The following is a 26858-nucleotide window of genomic DNA, read 5'->3' as shown; positions in this document are numbered from 1 at the left end:
GGCGCCTGACTGGAAAAGGCGGGCAGGGCGCGGGGCCGCGCTGTGTGCCGCGCTGCGTGCCGCCCGCCGCCGCCCCCTCCTCTCCTCCCGCCGTTATCTTTCTGCGCTGAGCGCTGCGGTGGGTGAGCGAGGGCTGGGGGTGCCCCGGGGGCCCGCAGGCAGCTGTGCGGGCAGCCCCGCGGGACGCCGTGCTCGCCATGCGCGGGAGGGGCGGCGGCGGAGGGGGGACGGAGGAGCGGAGCGGGGCGGGAGCGGCGCTCCAGACGGGGAACGCGGCTTCGGCTGCGCTCCGGGCCGGGCCCGACGGCAGAGCCGATCGCGGGCGGGGGCAGCCCAGCCCGTGTCACCGCAGGCGCTCCTGTCAGCGGCGGACACGCCGTCCTGTCAGCGCCTAACGGAAGTGTTGGTGTAATGCGAGTTAACGGATACTTGCAGCAGAAATTCCCTAAAATAAATGACGAAGCGTCGCTCCGCTCTACCCCCGGTGCAGCGCAGCAGCGCCCCGGGCCAGGGCGCTCCGGCCCTCCCCTGGTGGCGGTCCGTGCTCGGCCGGCGCTCCTCCGTGCCGCCAGGGGGCGCTGCGCTGCGCGGGCGGCGCTCCGGCCTCTCTCGGTGGTGGTGGGCGGGGCGCGGTTGTGAGGCGCCGCTCTGCGGAGCTGCTGTGGCGATTTGGGTTGTGTTGGGTGTTCGTCCTGCGGTGTGAGGGGACGCGCGGAGGCCGCGGCGCTCCGGTGAGGGTAGAGGCCGAGGGAAGGGGCTGGAGGCGGTGTGGCGGCCTCGGCCCTGGGTGAGGGCTGGTAGCTCCGGAGCCGCGAGTCGGTTCCCTGCAGTTCTCGGCTGTTTGTCCGGAAGCACAAGAAGCGTTCAGGTTCTGGTTGTTCTTTGCTGTAGGGAATTTCGTGCAGGCGAGGAGCGGCCCCGCCTTTGAAGTGCTCGAGGCTGATGGGCCCTGGGCGGCCGGTCTGTGGGGGGGCAGCCCGACCGGTGCACGGCATGGGCTGGGTGGCTGTAAGGGCCCTTCTGACCCATTCTGTGGTTCTGGGAATTCAGCCTGGCTGCAGTGAGGTGTTCTGTCACACCTTAAGTCTTGCATGTTGAAGTTTACCAGCCGGTTGCTGACTGTGAGCTCTGGGGTTTGTACAAAGCCTTACTTTCTGTGGTCCCCAGAAGTTTTGCTGGGTGGAGTTTACTGTTCTATTCATTTTCTTGTGTTTGTGGATCCTAGTGGTTTTTAAAGAGTGAGTCAGATTGGTTAGGTGCTGATTTTCTGTCCCTTGGTTGGCCCTATGGTCGTCTGTTCCACTTTACACCATCTTTCTAGCACAGCTTTACCTAGGCATGGCTTCTCTCATCGGGTTCACACAGTTACGGCTGTTTATTGCCTGCAGATCTGTCAGCATAGCATCATTCAGGTCAGCAAGGCTGCGAGGGTGCAGGTGGATACTTTCCATGTTCAACATATAGAAATGCATTGTGCTCTCTGTACATTCAGGTGGGGTGAGTGGAGTTCCTGTCATTGTGCAGATACGGAGTACATGGGATGGACACCTCCCTGTGAGGACAGGCTGAGCTGGGGCTGTGCAGCATGGAGAGGGGAAGGCTGTGGGGAGAGCTGAGAGCGGCACTTCAGTACCTAAAGGAGCTGTAAGAAAGAAAGGGGTAGACTCTTCAGCAGGATCTGTTGTGATGGGACAAGGGGAAATGGTTTCATGCTGAAAGATTTAGACTAGATATAATGATGAAGTTTATTTACCATAAGGGTGGTGAGGAACTGCACAGGTTGCCCAGAGAGGTGGTGGTTCCCTGTCTCTCCAAACACCCAAGGTCAGGGCATGGGGCTGTGGGCACCTGATCAGCTGTGGATGTCCCTGTGCACTGCAGGGGAGTTGGACTGGATGAACCTTAAAGGTCCCATCCAACTCAAATGATTCTATGTGTGTTTCTGTGATTTAGCATGAATCCATCTGATGGATTCTTCACAAATAACCAGAACAAATTTCTTTATCCAAAGCTAATACACAGCAGCTCGGTGCAGTGAGTGCATTTATTTCCTGCAGATTTGGGACTGTAGCAAAATGGAGAAATCCAAAAGGAGGTAAGCAGTAATAGCATGCGTTCTTGTTAAGGACCTTGGCTGTTAATTTTATTATGACATCTTATAAATTCAGCAAGACAGCAGATGTCTATTTTCACATGGATGTTTATTGGTCTCTGTGGAGAGAGATAAACCATTTTCAGTGGTTTATTGTTCGTGCTGTGCATACTTACTCAGCTGATCTCCTGCAACTTATTGGTATGGATTGTTCCAATAACTGTGGAAGCAAGACTTTTTCAGGCTGCAGCCATGTTTTTCCTAGCTCAGTTGAGCTGATTGCTAGGGTGAGACTTGAGCCTGTTCTATTCTGTTGCCTGTTATGGAGTTCAGGAATATGTTTGTTGTTCTAATGTGCAAATTTTCGGGGTGACTGCAGTATTTGTTTTGGGAAAGAAGCTTCAATACAACTCGCCCAGCAAGTTTCATCTGGTTAGATTTTTCTATTAAAAGGACCAGAACCAAGCCAGAACTACATGTGAAAGTAAGCTAGATGGACAGTCATGCTTAATTTTGCTTTTGTAGAGGTTGAATTTGTGAAAGCAGTCAGGGTGTTAGGAAAACATCTTTGTATCACGTAGCTGTCAGCTTCTACATGCAACTGTATACCTTTGTAATACATTAATTTACTGAAATAATTCCGTTAATGTACCTTTGTGCAAAGTACTGCTTTTTTTGTTTGTTTTAAGATTAAAACCTGTCAAGGTCCGTGTTATCCAACAACCACCTTGGCCTGAAATACATGCAGCTGGACAATCTGTTGCTCACCCATCTGTCAGGCAGTTCCAGGACAGATGTGATGACAGTCTGGATCAAGTTGGGTATGCCCGGAGTCAGGGAAGAAGGTTAAAGGAATTCCAAATCAGGTGATAAATACATTATATATCTTCTACTGAGCAGAGCAGGGGGCTCACACATAGACAAGTGTGGTTTTAACAGTACGAATGAGGCTAAGGCAGAGGTCTTATTCTGAAGATGTCTTGTGGTAACCTGAGGATGTGTATTTGCTCAGATTTCCTACAATTCTGATTTTCTAATGTAAAGTTTAACAGTGGCTGTTGAACAGTATGTGTTGCTAGAGGCCTGCCAAGGTATAATAATTTAATCTTGCTCTTCTCTTTCTTTAGTTCTTTTGTTTGTTGAAGTAGTTTTGACTAAAATGGGGTGGTAATTATTTGTAGATCAAAAGCGTGTATTTTCTTCAACTAATGGAGCAGATGTAGGTGCTCAGGCTTGCTGAAAGAGGGAGGCCCTCTGCCTGGCAGTATGCTGTAATTGCTGTGTGTCAGCTTTGTTGCCTACTGGGGCCATCTCTGAACCAGTTATTTCTTAACACCATTTGAAAACAAGGGTGATAGTATCGCAGTCACAGATTGCCATGTTGAGCTGGTACCTGTAGAGGCAGAGCTGTGGGGGAGGTGGGAAGAAGGAAGGTCTCTGTTCCAGGGGTAAACATTAGAGTGGCCTGACTATTCTGGAAAGTCTGATACAGCTGATTCACTGCAGAGAAACAGTAATGTTACCTCTTCTAAATCACAGAAACGCACCCCAGTTAATCAACAGCCTGATATTTCATATCCCTGGAGGGAAGCGGGCTGCTTAAAAGCATCTCAGCTTTGCAGTGGTGCACTGACCTCTCTTTATGCTGGATGAGTAGTCCTGTTTAAAGGTACTCATGTCAGGGTGTAAATATTTTGTATGTGCCCCTGATCTCTGTAAAATCAGACCCTTAGTGGTATTACTGAAACTGTAACTAGAGTTAGTTCCTGTTCTTACTGCTGCCTGGGAGTTAACAGAGGAAGAGTGCAAAGATTCTAAACTTTCTTTATATTTCAGTTACCTGGAAAGGAAGTTCTTCTATCTCTGGGCAAAAAGGACATTTGGACCAGTTCTCCCTTCCAAGGCCAGGTAGGTGAAGTTCCAGAAATTGAGGTACTGTGGGTTTTTGTCTTTTTGGTGGTGTTTGTTTGTTTGGGGGGTTTTTGTTGTTGTTTTTTAAATATGATTTAGTACTGTGACATTGGGCTAAGAGTCTTCTGGCTGATAAGAAAGTACTTGGATGTCTGTTGAGGTAATTTGAAGATTTTCTTTGGATGTTCTTCTTGCTTCTGCTTTTTTAATTTTTTTTTAATAGTTGTGGTTAAACCTTACTAAATTCAGAGGAACTCTAGTTGTCTTGATGAAATTCAACTGTGCATGCCTATAAATGATGGGGTATGATTGTGATACCTGCTTTAAATTTAATGATCTTTCAAATTTTTACATAGTCTCGAACACAAACAGATCTTCAGTTCATTTTACTGCTTGAAGTACTGTTTTTAGCATGTCTATATATGTGCATCTGACTTTGAAATCATTTGACAAATGATCAATTTCTGTAGTTGGTGTTCTATCAGCTACTAAAAATCAACACTTTGATACTGTTTTCTTGTTTAATTTTGATTTGCGTGTTCATTCTTGCTTTACCACACCCTTGGGAACTGGTGCAGTTCCCAGTGGGAAGAGCTGCATTTGTTACAGTCAGAGCAAGACCTGTCAGCTTGTTATCCACTTTCACTGTACAGCGTTAAATGCCTTCTGACTGTGCCTGCAAGTTGCTGAATGGAAGCTGTTCTGTGAACCTTACTGCTCTTCTATCCTATACACTGAGTTTGCATTGCTCGCTTTGGCTGTGTGTAAACTCAGGACGGTGATTTCTTTCTTTCTTTCTTTATTAAGGAAGATGAGTGGAAATATGAAGTTCAACAAGGAATGTAAACAATGATTAACTGCCTTTTTAGATTTAGGACTTCCCAGTTCTCCGTAGCTTTTATTTGCAATGTTCTGTTAGTGCACCTAGTCAAACAGATATTGTATAGCTCATTTCTTTTTTTCTTTTTTTCCCTGCTTGAGTGCTTGGAATGCCTTAGCAACTTGGCATGGGGTAGGTAGCTGTGAACTGTGGGAGAATTTGTGTGTGTTTCAGTGAGGAGCATAGAGGTATTCTGAACCTAATCCTGTTGATGTGGCCCATTTCTCAAAGCTCATCTGGGCTTGTTGTGTGCTTTTTATTTGCTAGTCTGTGTTGCATGGGTCCATCCGTTTTCCTTCTCTTCATCCAAAATAAAAACAGTCAAGAAAATTTTGGGAAGTATTCATATTAGAGTTGCTGAGACTTCCAGCTTCATAGACCATGGATCAGGTGATCTTGACCACGTGGAATAATGTTTCAGAGAATATTTAAAAGTAAAAAATAATGTTTTGCTTTAATAATAGATGATGAGCCTTCTTTTTAGTTACAGTGAATCTTATTCTGTGAGATAAGGGATCAGAATCCTAATTCCACCTTATGGATCCTCCTCTATCTGAATTTTCAGTTGTTCACAATTCACTTGAAATGTAACATCACTTCCTTACCTGGTCAGGTGTGATGATTGAATTTGAGTATAAAAATAGAGGCTGTTCTACTGCAATTAAATGATTTGAAGGCCAAATGCAACTTGTAAATCTGTTCTGTGCCTTAGCACCCATGTGGAAGGAGAAGTGATGTATATTACCTCTGTCAAAACTGAAGTTGTTCAACTAGTTGAAGTAGTTCTTAAGCCTGTTTAAATGGTCTCTGGCAAGATTTTAAATTTAGGGTGACTTAAGATCAGCATGCTGCTTCTAAGAATACAGTGGAGATATCAATGCATTATAAAAGCAAGTCGTTATTTAAAACTAAGAACAGAATTGGACAGGGAACGTATATGCATTGCTATTTATCACTGGGGCCAGTTGTGTGATGATTAAAACAGAAATGAGCAAAAAGGATGTGAGTTGTTCATATGTTTCAAGTCAACTGGCACTCAGATATTTGGCAAATCGGTTCATGTCTGTCTTTCTTTTCTTGACTATAAGAGTCAGTGAACTGATTGCTTCTTGTCATTTAAGTATTACAGTAGGGTAGCATTTTTAAAATGCAATAGATGCTGTGAGGCTACTCAGATAAGATTGGAAGATCTACATTAATCTTATTTGTGTTCAACCTTGTAAACAAATGTGAAATTTCCCTTGTAAATCTTTAATCTGTCCAGATGTCTGTATGAGCAGAAGATCCTTCAAAAAACTTTCAGAGTGTGGACGGAATGGTGGACTGTTTGCAGGGAACGACAGCTCAGCCTCAGAGCAGACAGCCATTACAGGTTTGTCAAATTACTTTCCATCACTGTACATATATGGTAATAGAAACTCATTAGGTGCTGGAAAAGTTACTTTTACTAGTGGCTAAGTAATACAGAAGTGCTTCTAGGTCAAGTGCAGTGTCTTCATTGCTTATTTTTAATATATCTTTCTTCCTCTCTTTTTTAATTTATTTTCTTAGGTTGAACTCAATATCTCTTATCCAGTGTATCTTTAGAATGCAGTTGAACTTGAAAGAATCCTACTTCTAGGCATTGTTGGCTATTTTACCAACAAATTTCTTTAATTTTTCAGGCACTTACTCCACAGTTTGATATTCAGGGCTTGGAGAGCCTATGTATTCCAGCAACGAGGAAAGAGGAACAAATATTACGTTGCAGAATCTCATGGTAAGTGTAGAAGGGACACTAACTACTTCTCTCTGGGGACATACTGAGATGGGAGCTTCCAAAGGGGAAATGTTTGCACAGAATCTGTAACTTGAATGTGTTTGTGCATTTACCTCCTACCATATGAAGGTGTAATGCTTTCAGATGCAGATGGTTTTCTGTCTAAAACTGAGGGGTTCCTTTTGGTGCACTGTGTAAGGATGTTGGTGAATAAGCTTAAGGGCCTCTCCATCTGGTCTGAAATGCATTTTTATGTTTGTTTGTGTTTAACTTTATCACTTTATCATATTACCTATTCAAACAGATATTTTTGACTGGAACGTGTTGTTGGAATTCTCTATCAACTATGGCAATAGAAATAAGATGTTGATTCCCCATGGCATAACCTTAACTGTGCTTTTTTTTTTGAGTTTGTGATTCCTTCCAGCTTCTGCTGTGCAGCTGAAAAGAAGCCCAAACTTCTGAAGTTCCTTTTGTCTTATGAAGCTTCTTTGTTCTGCACTGAATGTGTCCTACTGATGAAGTTGCCTATATTGGTTGCAACTTCCTTCGGTTTCAGGGAATATTGTTCCTATGAAAGGGAAGATGACTTCCTTTTAAAGATGTTACCATTTTTTGTTCTGGGTCAATTTGCAAGATGTTATTGTCTCTCTTTGATATGAATATGGCCCAGAATATGGTATAGACTGTCATCTTGAGAAATAAACAGTAGACTGTCTGAAGTTCCTTTTTTCCTGAGATCACAGTAATTACAGAAGTAGCTGTATGTTACTTAGTCAAAACAGTAGAAAAGTGACCTGTTTAAGGTATGTGAATACTTGATTCATCAGTTGACAAAGATATCTTTTTTTAAAAAAAAAAGAGTATGTTTTTGAGATGTAGATGTGGAGTAGCATAAAATCAGTTACATTTTTTGCATGATTTCTTTCTAATAAATTTGCTTCAGTGGTATCAGTTCTGACAAGCCAGATTTTTGTAAGGAGGCAGAACAGTGCACTGATAAAGTGATAAAATGGAATTTATGACACTTCTGTTTGAGCTGCTCTACAGGCCTGCTGGATGATCTGGGCTCATTTCTGGTTGAGTTCTCTGATTGTTACTTGAAAAGCTACTGATGGTGATTTGTTTTTTTTTAAAGTAACCAGAGAAAGTTTTGCAATTCTTATTCCATGAGGCTATGTCGACTATTTTTATACAATTATACATCCTGTGAGACAAAGCAGTGCCATTGACTGATAATTCACAGTGTTCTGAACAAGTGGCATGGCACTCTCGGCATTTCAGACCCTTGTCCACGTGGCACAATAAGCCACGGGTGGGCAGTTGTGGCTGTGACTCTGGTGTCATTGTAGGGTTTCCCACGAGGTGTCACTGTGGGCTCGGGGGGGGAATGGAGGTTGGTGATAAGCGATGGTACAGAGTAGTTAAAAATGCCAGATTATTGTATGAACTTCAAGCACTGTAATTTTTTGTTTTGCACAGCAAAGAAGCAAAAACTGCTCAGGACCTGGCAGCACTGGCTGATTTATGTTGATGTCCAAAGGAAAAAACAAAGGATGCAGGCTGTGGCACTGGCATTCAGGGAAAGAACCCATTTGCGGTAAGAATGCAGTGGAAATAGGCAGAGAGATGACCATAAGGCCATTATTTTTGCTTGTATTCTGTTATCTTTTCCTACAGTGACTTCGTTCCAAGTTTGATTTTACTTGAATTCCTCTAATATGCCCATAGACTGTGGCCTTAAAAGATCTCCATTCATACCTTTTCCAGTGAGAGGGAAATGATTTCTTGCACAAAACTATGGAACCTGCATATGAATATTTGTAATATTGTTTTGCAGGATATCATGGGCAGTGTGGAGAAGACGATGCTGTCAGATCTGTACTGGACGTCAGATGAATATTTTGGCTCTGCAGCACTGGGCTCAGAGCTTGCAATTTCGAGTAAGTTTTAGGAAGTCCAGGCACTACCATTTCTAATGTTTAAGTTGCAGACAGGTGTTAACTAATATGTTGCTGATTAATAAGAATAATAAAAAAGTCTCTGTAATTTTCTTTGCAAATTATGGTACCTTTTGTTTGATTATTTTACAAGAAAAAGTCTTTACAAGAAATGTAGGCAAAGCAAACTGGAACCATGTCTTATATTTGCTAGGAAGCAGCCAGAAGAATTATTACTGTGATAGTAGTGAAAGTGTCAGAATTCTCTCCACCTGATAATTAGCCAAGAGATAAAAGAAAATAACTGGTTTGTGAGCGTGCAGCTGTGCTGTTCTGAGCAGGGCGCTAACAGTGATTGCAATCCAGCTCTTGTCAGTGCTGACCTCCTCTGAGGTCCAGTTTACTATTCTGTTGGGAGATGAGTACCAGTGACCTGTTTGACAGCAGCTTGCTGCTTTGTAAGACAACATTCCTTCACTCCTAGTGAATTTCTGTCAGTGTGTTTAACTCTATTTTGAGTAAGGAAGTTCCATCTAGCATTTCATATTCTTGAGAGGTTGCCAGTTCCTTCATCTCAGCTAAAGTGAGAGCAATGTAGTTTTCTTTCTTTCCATGGAACTGTTGCTTTTTGTCTGTTTCATTAAAAAAAAAAGAAAAGAGAAAGAAAAGAAGTCAGATGATGGTATTTAATTCTGCCTTCACTCTAAGATGGCAGCACTACCTGTTTTAGGACAATATTATACTGAAGGGATAAACTTATGTTTTGGGAACTAATCTTTCTGAAAGTCTATTATCCAGAAAATATTATTTTGGGCTTCTAAGGGAAAAGAAATGTGGGAATATAAAAAACAACAACAACAAAAATCCCATATATAGTACTAAGTGGACATTCTCTGTGTCTCTACCTTTTCTATGCTGCTGTTGCTTTGGGTATTTGAATGAACTAGAGTGAGAGGGAAGGTTATAAATACAGGAGGAATGTCAGGTTATGAAATTGGCTGGGGAAGGTTGGTGACCATGGTTTGCACTTTATTTTCCACCGACAACTGATTAAAATAATTGTAGATTTTTGTTGGTTTTGTTTTGTTTGGAGGAAAGCTCATTGCTCGTGGCTTCCTCTTTTATGGGAAATTTTCTATTAGCTGTGTGTTCTGCCTCATCCCTTCTTTGTTCTATTTCCCTAATCTTGTCTTTTTCCCATTTCTATCCTCTCTCAATTGTCCTGTCAGGCTTGGCTGCAGTGGCGAGACCTGTATTTAAACAGCCAGAATGACAAGCAGAAGGAGACTAGGGCAATAACTCACCGTGTGCACAGGGAATTGAAGAGGTGCATGGAAGCATGGCTGGAATATGTGAACGTCCGCAGGGAAAAGAAATGTCAGAATGGTGAGTGAAAATGATGAGTAAGGGCAGGATAGGGCTCAGCCCCTTTGCTTAGGACACCGTTACGTTTATGATAGGAGACACTGCAGTGCTTCCTGCAGCTGCAGCCTCAACAGATGGTGAGGTGCAACCAGGGCAGTGCACTGTTGCAGGCCTGGCTGGCTCAAGTTCTGTACTGAACTGTCAGCAAGATCAGCTGCTCTGCACATGATTTAAAAGAAAATGCTTTACTGTTACCTTGAGGAAACCTTGCGTGTTTCAGTTTGTATTCTGATTGAGAAATATGAGAAGGACTGATTCAGGGCTGTTATCAACCAGTCTGTGTGGATTTTCTTGTCAATTGAACAAATCATAGGTCCTACAGGGCAGTAAGGATAATTACACTCATTCTTTTGTTTCTCCCTTGAAGTCGCCAGAACAAATTCAGATATTTGGGTGAATGCCTGTTGATGGATTATAATGGAAATGAGTCCAACTTGGCTATCTGGAAGCTGATGACACCTATACTGAAATGTCAGCTTGTGTATATTGAATAAGTGACACAGTGGCACTTGTTAAATCTATTTCTTTTCCTTCGTAAATTAGTACAGTAAGTTCCTGCTTTAAAACCATGTTTCTGATCAGAAGGGAGAATATAGTCCACAACTGAATGTTAACTATGAGTTTTTACCACCATTTTACAGTGTTAGAGCTACCTTTGCTTCTGGACCTGAAGTAAATGAGTCCAGAACGGGATAATTTATAAATGATTTGTGTGTTTGTTTTCTAGAGCTGGCTCAAGAGCATCACCAAGGCAGGGTAGTCCGGCAGTGTTTCTCAGATTGGTGTCTGTCATGGGAGTGCAGGAGAAGAGTGCATACTCACCAAAAGGACCTTGAAAATCTGTCAGCGAGGATTACCCTATGGAGAGTCTTTGCACGCTGGAAGCATTGTATCCGTTTTCTGTGTGGTCACCAGCAGGGACAGGTTAAAAACATCACTGCAGGGGAAGGATCTGGTTAGTAAGTGAGAGTATCATGTAGCAGCATGGGTGACAAACGTATCATTAGAAGGATGAGTGTAAGGCCCTACTTAACTGATAATAAAGCTATTGTGATCACAGTATGTTAGCCAAAAGCCTGCAGGAGAAAAATGCCTGCAAATGAGAAAAGAATCTGTGAAGCTGTCAGCATCAAGCTGTATTCAATGAGCTTGATTTTTGTAATGTTCTTGTGTCGGAGTTTATCTTGAGTTGTCCTTTTGGCTGCTACATAGTGGCAAATTAGAAATGTATGGCAGTGAATCTTCCAAATCTAAAAGCTTGACTGTGATCAAGATATCTCCCTGCAAATAACAGTGCAAGAAATTCAAATGTTGAAGCAAATTTAGATGGAGATCCCATTCCTGTCTGTGAGAGAAGGTTGCGTATTTATCAGGGTGAGTGTTCCTGTGTAAAAGATGCTTTAACTCAGTAACAGATGTTGTACTGTGTGCAGAAGAGACTCTGCAACGTGAGCTGGCTGAAAAGCACCACAGACATCATCTGTTGGTAAGATCATGGTTAGGTTACATCATGGGGAAGAGGCTGTGGAGAGAATTCAAACACTTCTGATTAACAGTGTGCCTTGAATGCTAACAGTGGTATATGGGGTGGGGAGTGTGCTATTTTCTACCACAGTGAGTTTCCAAATTCCAGATAAAGAATGGCAGTGAATCCAGATGGGGAAACTGTGCTACTCTGAAATAGTTAGTTATTCTAATTAGAAAACTAGTAAAGTAGCATATTAATCTTGATTATACTAGGCTATCCTGTTCCCTGGCCTTTTCACCACGAAATAGAATTTTTCTCTAGATCTGTGATTTCTTTTTCTTTATTTCTGTGATGTATCACCACCCTAGATGTTTGTCTGCTTACACTGTTTTGCTACAAGGAGAATTATTTGTACTTCCCTCTGTAGTAATCCATACATGCTTTTCACATGAGATAGCATGTGCAGTGGGTTGACTGTTTTTATTCACTCCTCCCCCCCAAAAAAGGAAAAGTCTATGAGGACTGCCTGAAAGGTAGACACAAGTCTTCAGCTTTTTTAGAACTGAATTCTTTAAGTGTGGAACATCAAAAGAATGGCAATAAATCTGATTGGATCATAGATTGAAAATGACCATAAGAGCCCTTTAAGGCAAGATTCACTGATTTACTGTGTTCGTTCATGAGCCAGAGTATTGTGGAATTGTAGACTGAAAGAAATGCAGCTGCTTCAGTGTATTAGTGCTTTTTCTCTTGTGCAGAGGAGGCCTAAAAGGAAAGTGGATCTTTTCTATTTTTAATAAGAAGCAAGTTATGAATCTTGAACTGAAGGAGGATGTAGATGAGGAAAGGACTTGAGTAATAGTGTTGATAGTCACAGAAAAAGTTAGCTGTCTCCTGTACAACCCTGAGAAGGTGGAAGGGAGTTCTAGTTTAACTGGAGAAGTGATTATTTGTGAGAGGAAATTGAACTGCTTTGTTGATGACAAGATCATAAATGTTAGGTATTGCAAGGAGTAACATCAGATATATGCTAATGGGAGCAGCCAGTTCTAAACTGATGAGTGCTTGCTGACTTGGGTTTTGTGAAAGTTATTTGCATTTCTTGCTCCTATAGACATTTGGGTTTAAGGGTCTTCAGCAGAATGTCATGAACAGTCATCTTCATCGAGTGAGAAAAAATCTGTCATTCCACCAACACCGAATTACAGTGAGTGTGACTTTTTTTTTCTTGGTCATTGTTTTTTTTGAGCTGTCCTATTGGCTGCTACTTTCAGCTACAAAATATTTTCTTTATTAAGTCACTGGCTTCATTCCTAAATACTAATAGCCACAGAAAATCTCTTGCCTGAGTCTGTTGTCCACCTTAGGTATGTTATTTTAGTTTTGTGTTTCCTAGTGTTTATCATGACTTCTTATTTCGCCAGAACGAATTGAAATACATAATAAAAAAAGTTTGTGAAGCAGTGCAGCATGCTGCAACAGTGGTTGCCTGCTGCATGCAAATTTAGTGAGGCACTTTATTTGGGTTCTTCTCCTTCCTTTAATAGCTATGTTTTTCATATCTTTATTGTTTTGTTTCAGGTGCTGCAGAAGTTCTGGAACTGTTGGAAGTCCCATTTGGAAGAGAAGGAGGAACAACAACAGCAGGCCTTAACATCTATGGCTCATGCCCATTACAAGTATGCAGAGAAATATTCATATAAATTTGTACAAATTTGAGATTGATGAGCCTTGGTTCTGATTTAGTATCTGTTAATACCTTTTGGAGCATGACCCCCTTGATGCAAATTTCTCATATCTTTTCTGTGGAAAAACGATTTGTATCTCCTACTTCTGTGTAAAACATGATGGGGAGATGAATTAAGCCTAGCTGGAGACCTGTCAATATTGGATACAAAAACTGGAAGTTCTGCCAGTGAGAGCAGTAGGCTGGAATATGGGCACAGACAGAGCTCAGCATCATTCTGATGCTTTACTTTGTGGGGAGGGGGAAGCTGATGACTCATGTATGCTAGCTCTGATGTTGTAAGTATTGCAATAGAGAAAATAAGGCTTTTTGTGGAGGCTAAGTTTATTTAGTCCTAGAAATAAGTCAACATAAACAAAGCAGCTAGAATGCTTTTAAATTTGACCTGTGGAGCTTGGTGGGGTGTATGTGTTATGCATTTGGATGGATTTTTATGCTTTTTCTGTCTGTTGGTTCTTAATGCTGCCATCAGTCAGTTCAAAAATTGCAGGATGTTCAAGTACTCCACATGCTGTTGCCTTAGAACCTTCTTCATTTCTGGATGAGGATTAGCAAGGAAGAACAAGACCTCTACAAGACAGCTCTTTGCTACTCAGTAAAGTACAGATTTACTTGTACAGTGCACAGATTCCAAAGCTTCAGCTGAAACTGAAAACTATTGGCAGCTTCCAGTATCCTCCAGGAAGGCCCACTTAACTCATGCTGTTTACCAAGCTATAAATTTAAAATGAGCTATAATAGCTACCTACCATAAATTGCCTGGTGAGAGTCCAAAATATATTTTAAACTTTAGCCTAGAGAAGGGCTGAGACTTGCTGACAATCTAATTAGTACACCCACATGACTGAGTTTCATAAATAACAAATGTAGTTCTGGGCGTGTGTTGTTTCTACTAGACTAGCTCAGACTTCTGACTAGGATGCATCTACCATGTGCTTGTTCTGTGTGAGTATATAGTGCTCACTTAGAAATACATATCATTATATCTTTGGGACATTGTTTAATTCTTGCCCATCAGTGGGAGGCAGGCAGACCAGCAAGGAAGGATTATCTTCATCTAGAGAGAAAGCAAATTTGATGATAGCAACTAAGCTTGCCTTGTTTAAAAAAGAAGCCTTTGGTAGAGTTAATTCAGTATTGAAATCAGACCGTGCTGCTCTTTGTTGTCATAACATTCTACAAGTTCTATTACAATGTTCCTTTTTGTTTGTTTGTTTTTAAATAAAAATAAAAGTAGAGTAGGATCTTCAAAGTATTTCCAAGGGAGAAGTTGGACTGTATGTATAATGGATGAGAAGTAAAAAGTTAGATAATTTTCTGTGTTTGTAAATAAATAAATGAATCAGAAGTTGGAACAATGTTTTGAATTATCTGAATGAAAGCAGGCAATTATAATAACTTCATTAAATTCACCGGTCTTGTCTCATGTACTCTCCTTAAGGTTTCAGAGGGCAGACTAATTGTCTGGTAGTTTTTGTTGTTTGTTTTCTTGTTTTTACCCAGAAAATTGCAGGGATGTGTAGCTACCAAATTTCCAAAGAGGTCTAGCTTGAGGTGGAAAATCAAATAGCTATTTAAGCTGTAGATAGGTCGGTCTTTTGAAGTTCATGGAATAAGTTGTATGAAGAAATTTATCTTCTGTGCTGATAGTCCTCCTCTTTATTTGCAGGACAGTGTTGATGAGACATGTGTTTGACACCTGGTTGGTGAAGGCGTGCAAGCAGCAAGAATACAGAATGGGAGAGAACAGGGTAAAAGTAACTTTTTTTTTTTTAACCAGGCCTTGCTCAGGAAATAGAGGGATACTTTCTTAGTCACTCTCAGTGAACCTTGGTTAACATGAGATGGACTTAGGTGTTGTAAATTCTTTTGTCCCTGGTGGTGGAGCCAAGTTACAGAAAAAACCAGTATTTACTAATCACCATTTTAGATTAAGCTGCTTATTTATAACTAGAACCAGGCAACTGATTATCAGAACTATTCACAGGAGTCATTCACTTATTCCTTCACAATGTGTATATATATATATATGCTGTCACTGTGTTTTATAGTTACCTGGTTGAAACAATAATAATGGGAGCCAACCTCATGCATTTAAGAAGTATGGGTTCTAGTAACACTCTAGCAGCTTCTAAATAGGTATCCAGGAGGTCCCTGGGGGAATATTTCATTTCCAAAGATGTATCTATGATCTTGTAGTCTTAAATACGTAGTAGCCACTGCCTTATTTTGTGCTGTGTAAGTTACACAACCTATAGTCAGTGTTAGCATGTGCTGGTTTTGTGGAGATGCATCTGACTCTTACTGTTCTAAGTTTATCTCTTTGTGCAAATTCAACAGAACTTGTCAGTAGTTTGGAGTCCTTCATGAGCTACGTATTAGCTTCCATGCTTTCTCTTTGGCCTGCTGTTTTCTGATAACAGTTTTTCCCTCCACAGGCATAGGAGCAGGTAGAACAGTTCACAGGAACTCCCAGCAGTTGGGTTTTGTGTCCATTGCTGTTCAGTGTGAAAAGATGAAAATAAACGTGGGGCAGTTCTGTCTGTTAACTTTGAATAAGTGTCTCTTCTGTTGCTTGCAGCTGACCTGTGTCATGTATTCATTGCCATCTTCTCCCCATTATAGGCCGTACTTCATTTTGAAAGGCAACTTTTGGTTTCTTTCTGGTGCTTTTGGCGCAGAAGAACAGCTGCACATCTGGAAGAGCAAGAGGACTTGGCTCGTGCAAGTGATCACTACAGGAACGTGCTTCTTCTGAATGCTTTCTATCTGTGGAAGAAAAATACTCAGGAGAGAAAAATGGAGTAAGAAATTTTTTAATGGGAGAATTATTTGGACAGGCCCTGTGGTGATCCACTTTTGACAAAGCAGCATTTAGTTCAGTGACTCTTGTGCTTTAGATTCTACTGGTTTATCTTTTACTCAGTAAACTGACAATAGCAAGTATGGACTTAGGCTAAAGATATGCAGTAATATGGTTTGCATTGTTGGAGAAATAATTAAATTATTTTTCCTATAGGAAGCTCATGGAGATGCAGGCCTTAAGGTTTCACTATTCGAAGTGTCTGCAGCAATCTTGGAACAAGTGGAGAGAGGTGAGACAGTTAACAGGTGGGGAAAAGCTTAAATCCTTTTTATTTTATTCGGATGGCTTGTATCCATATGGCTACACTTTAAAGGAAATTATTTTAAACACTGATCATTCCTAAGTCCTTCTCTCTTACTGGGTGGATAAAATCAATTCAGTGGGGGTGGAACAGGGATAATGCAGGGAGTAAAGGGAGTTAGTCTTCCTCTTGTTCTCTTGTCTAGGGATAGTTAGAATGGGACTATAGCTTTGGAGATTTATCTAGGAATGTTACCGTAGTGTGATGAAATTGTTCCTAGTGAATACCAATATGTCCTTCTGAAAGCTTTATTTAAACTGGGAATGTGCAGCAAGGTGGTGTATAGTCTGGTTTTGCACAAGCCATAGTAGGTAGTATTAGATGGTATTTAACTTTTATGCCATCTCTTGCCATGACATGATGTACAAAGTGTGTCTTGCAGCATATGTTAAGAGTTGGGGAAGATTAAAGCTGATGCTAGTTTGTTGCTTCAAAACTGACAACTTGAGTGAACTGTGCTGTTCTTCTGGAGGATTCCTGAAATGGGGGGGGGGGGGGGGGGGGGAGGGGGGGGGCGGGGAGAAGGCCTAATTTAGCCCTTTTGAAAGGAATAGCAGACTGCAACACTAGTTTGTGAACCCTTTACAGCAAGATAAAGGATCAGTGTTTCTCCAGAGATTAGGAATGGTTCTTTTCCTTCTGCTGTCTGCCACTGCTAGTTCTGTCTTCATCACTTATCTATTTTATTTTTGCCTTTTTTTTTTTCCTCCTTTCCATGTAGTACACGGGACATCAGCGTGAGAAATGGAGGAAGCTGGTGCAAGCAGACATGCATTATCAGCACACGCTACTGGCCAAGATGTTAGCAGCCTGGAAGGTAGGAGAGAATGCCTTTTTCTTTATGGAAACTTGTCTGTGCGTACTTAAGTGTTCCATTGAGAACTGACAAGCTGCTGTGCTGTTTCACTACAGTTATCTACATATCAAGTGTGCAAAGTGAAATAGAGATGTTGTAGATAGGGGTATATGAGTTGCTCTTTGGAGCAAAAGAGGCAATGTCATCTCGTGGTTGTGGTAAATGATATACATACAGCAGCTAGCATTAGCTAGCACACAATGACTGTTCATCTCAGAAAAACAGCATTTGATTCCAGTGGCTTGAACTTTTTTTTTTTTTATCCTCAACTCTAAAGTTGCTATTAAGATTTTCCAGACATTTTCTCTTCTCAAAGGTCCTGGCAGCTTAGGAAATCTCACCTCTTTCTGCGTTTCTTACAGAGTTATCAAAATAACATTCACTGCATTCTGTACCAAGTAGCTGAAAAGGAGAAACAGCAGAATAGACTACTGCTGCGGTAAGGTTGCATTTACTTGTGCAGTGCAGCATGCGAGGAGTAACTGCACTGTAATCAGTTACTCTGTTTCTTTTGCTTGCCACCCTTGTAAATTTTTGAGCATTTGGTGATGAGAATTGACTGTGCACTGCATTGCTGTATCTGTGCTGGTCTAACTAAAAGAATTCAGCCACTTACTGGGTCACTATCTATTTTGCTTTAACTTTTTAAAAGAATTATTATTACCATCCCTCTGACTCTGCCTTTTGCACTTGCAAGAGCTTATCTGCGTTCAGTTCCATGACAGACACCAGGCAGCAAGCTGTGTCATTCCCTGCAGTGCGTGGATTCTGACTGCTGTAACACTGAAGATACCAGGTGAAGTGAGAATCATTCTTAATATTTTCTTTTTCCTTGTTTTCATTTTGCTTACAGGCAGCTTCTGTATTTATGGAGGGAAAATGCCCTTGCTCTTATACATGAAAAAAAAGTGACTACTCAAGCAGATGAGCACTACCAGAGAGCAATCCTGTTAAAGGTATAGCAGATACTAAGGTCTGTACAAATGCTAGGTCAGGTAATGCAATTAGAAGGAAACAAAATTTGATCTAAGAACCACTATCAAGAAAGGCCTAAAAAGTTGTGAAAGCCAAATTCCCAGTTCCAGGTTATTTCAACAGGCATCTCTGAAACAATTTTCTGTGAGTGAGCTCGTGGTTGTTCTTGTTACTTTCCTCCTCCCCTTTTCCTTAGGAGGAAGTAGTCTGATGCTGCACAGTAGTATTACCTGTGGGGAAGACAGAAAAGAAGAATGCCTTGAAAAAAATGTGAGGGGAACCCTCTGAAATTTCATTTGTAGGAAATTTGCACCACTTTGCTAAGCCTGATGTGAAAAAATAAAATAGAAATGGTTGTGGTGCCAGCGATGTGGAGTACATTGCTTCCAATTCTAAGAATATTACAGTGGCTGTATCCTGTCTACTGTTTGCATCATATCTTTTAGGTGTTGCTGCAGTGGAGGTACACTGCCTCACTACGAGTTTATCACCGTCAGCAGAAGGTGGCAGCTGTGATGGAGGCCAGAAAACATTTGGATGCGGGTGAGCTGATGGGGATATTAAACTCCCTAAAAAAACTTAGCTATCCATGTGCAGTCTCTGGAAAGGCATAGCTTAGTAGAGCAGTCTTTTGTGTTGTCGGTATGGACAACTTCATTTTAAGCCTACCTGGTTGGCCCCATAGAATGGGGAATGACGTGGGGCTCCAGCGTTCTATTGAAAGCTACTTGACTTTTGCCTCTCTCTCAGTTCTCCCTCTACGTAATGGATGATAACACTTCCATCTTTAATATTTCATTACTGATACTGAGAAGCTCAGACATCTCTGTTCTGAAGGCTGTGCAAGCCATTTTATCAATTATTGCCTCTAGTAATTAATATGGAAAGGCCCTCAAACTCTGCAAGCAATGTCATGATTTCTCGTAAACAGTGTGGCTGATGACTCTGAAGCACAAAGGGGTCAAATGATTTCCTAAAGATTGTAAAGAGTGTCAATGACATCAGGGAAGGCTTGCAAGACAGGGCAAGGTATCAGGCCTGGTATCTGAAATGCTTCAGCATCCTTCTTCTTAGTGCTGAGTACTGTCATTGTGAAGTATGGCCAAAACAGCCTAGAGGAGTAACTGATCAACCAGTACTGTCTGAGGTTGATAGTTTCTTTCAGTATGGTAGTTAATTTGTCTTCTTTTGATAGTGCGTTTACAGACCCTGTTTCTTTGCTGGAAGGAATTTACTAAGGAGTCTCTGATGATGAGGGTTCAGCAGCACAGAGCAGTGCAGCACCATCATCAGCACCTACTGCAGAATTACCTGGAAAAATGGAAGAAATACCATCAGTGGTGCATTGAGAAGATGGTGAGAAGGATCAGCAACCTCCCTAGCAAGTTGCTTAGGGTGGGAAGCTGCTGGTGTAGAGGAGCAGGTGATGTGTCTGGAGAAAGAAATGATAGTCTTGGCCGAGGAGGACTGTAAGTGTATTGTGCACCGAGGAAGGAACATGCTTGTGCTTTGCTTGAAGAAGTGTTGATTAAAACTAACAGATATAACAGGAGATGACAAGCTGGGCTGCCATATGTGAAGTAATTTACTGTCAAAGTCTTAGTTGGGGTTGTGAAAATTTGCAGATGGAGTTACACTGTAGAGTGTTTGGGATTCGAGGGTGGCTGGCCTCAACAAAGGGTAGGTGATGAAGGCCCTGTGGTACTTGCTTTGCTCTAGTAGCATTTGGCTCAGATAAATGGGATTTGTCTGCAAGTGACTCACTTCTTTTGCTGCCTTGCAGCTACTGCAGAGAAAAGGAGAACAGCTCATGACTCATCGACTTCGCTCTACTTTCTTTTTGTGCTGGAAGACAAGGGTAAGGAATTGGCCTTTGGTTAAGTATATAGCTCCTTGCTGATGCTTATTCCTTCTTCTTCTTCATATTTATTTCACATGAGGACCAAACAAAATTATTTAAACATTCTCTGGATTCTTGGTTCCATTAGCACAGGAGACACCTTACAGATACTGGGTGAACTGAGTAGGTCATTCAGCAGAGGCTCTACCAGCACCTCCTCTTTGGTTAATGATGCATTTGGCTGATTGTACAACCTGATTGTATAGTATATATTTATTTTTTTATAGCTGTTGCAGCAGCAATGGGAAAAGCAGAAGACGGTGCAAGCATTGTGGCACTGGTCACTTTCACTGCAGAGGAAGGTAAGGCTGTGTGAGGCTCGGGGGCAGACAAGTGTGTTTGAGACTGTGCACCTCATACATAGGTCTGACTGCAATTGGCAGAGTGCACACTGTGTATCTCTTTTTTCCTTTTCCTCTTTGAAGTGCTATGTGTCAATTTGGTATGGTGGAAAACTGTCCCCAGACCCTCTTATCCAGTTAAAAAAAAAAATCAGTATGTTTTCCTTATCCTGTCTTAGCTGACTTAAATCCCCATTTCCTTGTCCTTGTGGTGGTGTCCTACTGTAGCTCTACCTGCTATTGTCCAGTGGAACAGGGAATGTTCTTGTCTGCAGGGGGAGTCTCTCACCCAGAACTTGTCTTTGTAATGCTTTCAGCTGTCTGCTCTTCGTTTTGTAGGTATTCAACACTTGGCTGAGATTTGCTCAAGGGCAACAGCAGTACAAAGAACGCATTGAAAAAGCCAAAGGAGTTTATCGTGCTGCCCTCCTGAGAGAAGGTGTAACCAGGATTTTGAGGTACACTGCCGGCATGAAACAATTGCGGGGAGAACTCCAAGCCCGAAACCAGATGAAGGTAAGAGACAAGTGATTGCTCAGATACACCCAGGGCACTGATCTGCTCTGATCTCTGATCCTCACAGTCTGACTGTGTGTGTGTGTGTGTGTATATCTTGGAACTCTGTATCTCAGCTCTTACTTGGATCTGACTTATGCTTTTGCCTGTGATTCAAAGCAAAACACCTTGTCCTTTAGTCCAGCTGAGTCTAAAGCAGTTCAGGCTTGTGTTGCTGTTTGGAAGTCTTCCTTAATGAAGCTGTTTCAAAACTGGCCAAATCCTACCATAGACAATTTTGCTAGTTAAAACCTTTGCCTGTGGCTAAGGTCTCTAAACTCTAGGTTTTAGCTGCATCAAACCCTGCCCTAGATTTAGCACCACTTATGCTTGCAAATGTGGGCTACAGTGTCACTTCTGCCTTGGAGTGTCTGCCCAGCCCTGTGTATAGAGAGGAACCTAGGAATGCCTGCGTTGATTACTTTCTTCCTGTTCTTGGGCAGCTTCCCTAGCTCTTTTCCAGATTTTCAAGACATTGGTTGTTGTTTATTCATGTGCAGCCTGCTTCGTTGCAGAAGTACCCAGTTAATTCCCCTTATCAAAATGTTAACATGCTGGGCCCGCTGATTTAGCATGGAGAGATGGTATGGCTCTCAGGTCATCAGAATTGCAGTTCATTTCATCCATATTCTCCATGGATGGGGTGGTGTTACTGTCTACTCTCAACCATCAAATACTCTACTATTCTTTGTGTTGGCAGGCAGCCTACAATCTTCACCAGTCAGTCTATCATTGTGCAATGCTTTGGAAACAGAAGGCTCTCTACAAGAAATTAAATAAGCCTCGTTCTTTTCTGCCACCTCTGAAGAAGCAAGTGACATTTGAAATACCTGATGACAGCCTTGAAACAAGAGGACATTCAGCAGAGGAAAAGCTGTGGCCTTCAAAATGCAGTGATCTACCATTCCTATCTCCTGGTGGTAACTCAATAATCAGTGAGCTGTAAGTATAAAATTCTAGTCTCTCCTGCATTTCTCTGATGTATATATGTAGTTCTACATATATGTTGCTTATAGCATACCCTCTGTGTCTGTGTGTCTATATATGTATGCGTGCCTATCCGTATCTTGGAGCACTACATCTCATCCCTTGTTTGGATCTCACATACAATTTTGCCTATGGTTCAAAGTAAAACACCCTGTCCTTTTGTTCAGCTGAAACTATAGATAGATAAAAACAAATCTATATATGTATGTTTCCAAGTTTTTACAGTGGTGATGGTTATTTCCATGCAGTTTCCCTTTCTCTGACGCTTTACTACATGACTGGTGTTGCTGAGTTATGCAAGAGGTGCTGTACAGCACATATATTGGCCTTTAAGTAATGAAAGAATTTTGTGACTTCTCTATTGGTGACGAGTGGAATAATCTCAGCCACGTGTTTTCCAGTAGGACTTTCTCAACATACAACTATGAATTTGTGGAGTATTGATCGTTTGTTGTAGGATCTGTTACATAATGAAACACTTGATTAGTGTGCGGTGAAGGGATTTTATGCCATCATGAGAGCTTATCTTGCCCTTGTTACTGTTACTCTTTTTCTTTTTTTCCACTAAGGTTATGGAATAAAGTCTAACAAAATGATAAACATACAGTGAATCAGGTTGTGACATTGGTACAGGTTGAAATCTAATCTTTAAAAACTATTGCATGCAAGGGCAATTTTGCAGGTAGGGGATAAGTGACAGAATAAAACTATTTCTTTAGATGCAATGTCAGCTTATGCCAATTTGAAATGATAATGATTCTATATGGTTTCTGTTCTTTTCAGAGAGGTTGTTCGACAAGCAAGGTTACCACCACGAAGACCTGACTTCCTCATAGAATCTCTAGAAAGAAAGGAACTGCTGGGAACTCCTTTTTCCAGGTAGAAAATCTCTTTTTAATAGTAAAGGAAAAGGGTGTTATGCTGTACTTCTCCTCTCAAATTCCCATGCCTTTGCAATACAAAGCATTCAGTACTTGTGGGACTGTGCATTGTCCTATACTGTCAAAATTGCCTTAAAACTTTAGGTTTCTTGCAAAGTGGACAAGAATAATGGAACACTCAAGTCAGGTAAATAGCAACCAAGGCCTTTGTTTCATTAGCACAACATTTGAATGGAAAGATGAGACAGATCACCAATTTCCAAAACTCAGGCTAAATTGTCAGCTCCAAAGTTGTTTCAGCCGGGGTTAATGTGAAGGATCTGGAGCAGGGTGGGTAGGCATCATAGAAACCTTAATTGCTTTGCTGCTTTTTTGTGGTTTTGTTTGTTTGTTTTTATTTTGTTTTTATTTTTTTTCTTGTTAAATTGAGGGTTGCTTCTGCATAACAGAACAGCCAACTGGAAAGTTTTCAAAATATGATTGTTTTGAAAGGATTTTTTAATTATCTTTTACAGCAGGGTCAGCGCAGGTCTGGATGAAGGTAGGTTTCTAGCAGTTCTGTGCCATGTATGGTACTGCTGGTGGTTTAGGAAGCCAGCTAGTGCCCTGCAAGGCAGGAGCTTATTTCAGTACGTGAATAGCAAAATTGTTTGTTTATTTATTTTCCCCACTGACTGTGAAGTATAAAACCAGTAGGTTGAAATGTACGGGTACTTTCCTTCTTCCTTTACAGATCAGAGACGCCTTTTCAGCCGACAGATGTGAAGAAATGTTTTTCTCAGAATGGGAATTTAATGTTAACAATGGAAATGGAAGAAAACACCTGCAAATGGCTCTCTCAGCTGGGCAGTACCACTCACTGCTACTCTTCTCCGACACACACTGCTCGCCCATCTGTACCATCAAGGACAAGTGATGTGCACTGTGCTGTTCAGAAGCCAGAGTTACGGTCTCCTTCATCTTTCATGCCCCAAGTGAAAGCTGGAGCAGAAATGGTGAGTGTATTGCTGAAGGGAAAGATTAGTGTGTTCACTGGGCTACTGTCAGCACATGTGCAGCTTATTGCTGTTTCTTCCTAGGACTTCTCAGGATTGCCCATCCAGTTGTTGAGCTATTTTTATTTTGTACTAGCTGTCGTCTTAGAAACTGACCAAATGAACTGTCTCTGAATGTTTGAGGACTACCAATCCAAACCAACATTTTGCTTGCTGGCCACCCTGTGTATTTTAAACTATAATTCAAGAATTTGTACTGGTCTTGTGTCCTTCCCAGTAGGATGCTCCTCCTAGCAACTGATTTGAGGGGCAGCTGCTTCAGCAATTTCCGAGTAGTTAAGTTTGCCACCCAGATTATGGGAATTTAATTAGGAGCATTGGCTATACCTAAGACTCGAATACTGAAATTCATTTCATCTCCAAGTACGTGCTTGCATTTTAAACTCCTCAGCTGCACTCAGAATAAAAGGTATTAATCTTGATGAAGTACTTCCCTGCTGTAAAGGAAAGAGCTTATTTTTTTTGAAATAGCACAGAACAAGTGGTGCTTGTGAGAGAGGCTCAGTAACTGTACGCAGTGTTTCAGTGTGAGGAGGGCTTAGTAGCTTGGGACATGCACATTCTTGCTTGTAGGAAACTCAAGAAAATCCTCCAAGAAACAAAATAATGTCTTTCTGACCTTGCAGAGAGGAGGTAAGCCTGTGCATGGTCAGATAGGAGCCTGTTCCCAAGCCAGTCAAAAGAGAAGAGAGTTGGAGAAGTTGCAACCAAACTTACAGTCACGTTTGCTGTCACCTGAAGAATTACTGAGAAAACAGAGTCACCAAAATGCAAGTAGGTCCTCAGCTCTAAGCTGTAGTGGTTACACATTCTCTTCCAGTCTATGAAAGATTACAGTTCAACTCTCAAACATGGGAGACAAGGCATTCTTGTATGCCAGCATCAGGAGGTGAAGATTCAGCCATTTATTTTGGACTGGTAATACAGGTGTTTGGATTCTGCAGAAGCACGGGACTAAAACCCTTCTGGAGACGGAAGGATTAGAACTGATTTTAGCAATCCTGCGTGCTAGCAGTGGAGTATACACGTATACCCAGCATGAATATGAAGCTGAGCTGGAGAGGGTAAAATTCACCCAGTACTGCTGGAAAACTTAATGGATAAATGGTGTCTGAGCACCTCTTTATACTGCATTTATCTTGATGGGACCAGACCTATTTCTACAGTAGATATAAAACACAAAATTATAAGCAACATTTGTAGTACGGAACCATTCACTAGAGTATTTCTTGTCTTTGTTATGTTTAAAGTGAGAGCCTGTAGTGCTGTCAGGACTCCTGCTCTCTTAGGTATTATCTTTTGAGTCAACAGATGCTACATGGTTACAAAATGTGAAGAGGACTCAAGGGTTCCATGTTTCCTGTCTATTAACCTGACTTTCCCTGATAAGAAGTAACAGAATAAATGTACTTCCTTTGCTTGTGCCCTTTATGTTCCATTCAGCTGAATTGGAAGAAAGAACGCACAGTTCCAGAGAAGAAACAGAGGTACAGAGGAAGCTAGAAGCAGAGCTCCAAAGCATCCAACAGCAAATGCAGTACTACTACAGCAGGAAGCAAGAACTCAAGTAGGTTGCAAAGCCCCTACAGCCACCCAGAAAAGGGTACATGCACAATTTCTTTTGCAGTCTGCAACTGGTTTAGTTATACCTTTGGCACTACTGGAGAAACACTGACCAAAGTGTCACTGGCCATAATCTAAAGGCAATGCAAATAAAGAGTGCCTCAAATGAACCTTTCAGCTCTTTCATCACAAAGGGTAAATTCTTAGCTTTTCTGGTTGTCACAAAAAAAAAAAAAAAAAAAAAACAAAGAAAAAACCCACTAAAATTGTGGCTAAGGTTTGATAGATAACTTCTCCTGTAGAATGTCAAAAATTTATAAAAGTGCTTGAAAAAGAAGGGGGCGTGGAGGGGTGGGGTCTGTCATGAAATGCAGAAGTCTGGAAGTAGAAGTAAAGGTGGAGATGACAGCTTCCAGACACTTTTCTACTTCCCAGCACTCCTCATCCCCCTTTTTATACTTTCATCCCTCACTGGTTTGGGACAAAACCAAAACAAAACAATGAGGGCATCACTTGCATGTCTTAGTTGGATTAGACTGTTGAGCTCCTGCTTTGGATAACAATCCTTCTAATCCATTTTATCAGGTCTTGTCAGCAGCAGGCACAGATTCTACATAAGTGGCTAGAAAGGAGAGCACAACCACAGCATCAAGATAGTATACAAAAAGTTCAGAAAGAATTGGACCAGGTGAGTAAAGAGCAAACAAAGGAAGCAAAATCTAACTTGTCATCACTATGCTATGCACTTAACCTGAAGGCTAATGGTGGTTGTGGGAATCATTAGTAAGCTGTTACTAAAATTAAAAAGGGGAAACTTGTAAGCAGAAGTGTGCTGCTGAGCTCAACAGACTGCTGTGTCAACGAATCATCTTTGTTCAGAAGTGTAGCTGCAGCTCCAATAGACTTTTCTAAGGCTTGCTCCAAGCTCCATTGAAGGCTTTATTAATTAGTTTCAAAACTTTCTGTGGATTCTCACATCAGTGTAGCTATACTACACTGACCACTAATGTAAATGCTGGTAGATCTCATTGTCTTCCTCAGTCAAAAAGGCTAAATACTGTCTTATAGAAACAAACAGCTTATGCCATCTTCTTTACTTTCAGTTGGAGGTGAGGATCAGCGCTCTCACCAAAGCACAACACCAAGAGAGACACCACGTACAGAACCTGGTTGCTCGCCTGCATGATATTCAGGTTGCTCTGGATATGTAAATTCACATGAATCTGATTTCTAGCTGATGAGTAGGAATGACAGCAGTTTTCACCCCTTTCACAGCGGGAGAAGATGGAAAGAGATGTATACATTCTCTTAGTCCAGGTGTGGTATTTCTATTTTATAAACTAACTTAAATATTCT

At 41.5% G+C, this 26858-nt stretch overlaps 1 protein-coding gene across 1 annotated transcript; it reads left to right on the top strand.

Moving 5' to 3' along the window:
* The first annotated feature begins 620 nt into the window (after positions 1-620).
* On the top strand, positions 621-26856 carry SFI1 (SFI1 centrin binding protein). Its single transcript, XM_046901342.1, has 31 exons — positions 621-731; positions 2058-2095; positions 2782-2958; positions 3929-4000; positions 6148-6255; positions 6548-6642; positions 8125-8242; positions 8483-8585; positions 9812-9968; positions 10735-10896; positions 11423-11493; positions 12590-12682; positions 13057-13154; positions 14892-14973; positions 15848-16026; positions 16242-16317; positions 17111-17206; positions 17608-17684; positions 18099-18201; positions 18667-18763; positions 19416-19576; positions 20004-20078; positions 20348-20422; positions 20801-20977; positions 21717-21958; positions 22787-22882; positions 23618-23879; positions 24566-24713; positions 25383-25506; positions 26088-26190; positions 26606-26856. The coding sequence occupies exons 2-31, from the start codon at positions 2076-2078 to the stop codon at positions 26711-26713; spliced, it is 3555 nt and encodes a 1184-aa protein (XP_046757298.1). The 5' UTR covers positions 621-731; positions 2058-2075; the 3' UTR covers positions 26714-26856.
* Positions 26857-26858: the final 2 nt, after the last annotated feature.

The sequence above is a fragment of the Gallus gallus genome, chromosome 15 (assembly GCF_016699485.2).
Source record: "Gallus gallus isolate bGalGal1 chromosome 15, bGalGal1.mat.broiler.GRCg7b, whole genome shotgun sequence".
In the NCBI taxonomy this organism is placed as follows: domain Eukaryota; kingdom Metazoa; phylum Chordata; class Aves; order Galliformes; family Phasianidae; genus Gallus; species Gallus gallus.
Note: the sequence above shows the minus strand (reverse complement) of the source record. Positions and strands in the feature narration are given on the sequence as shown.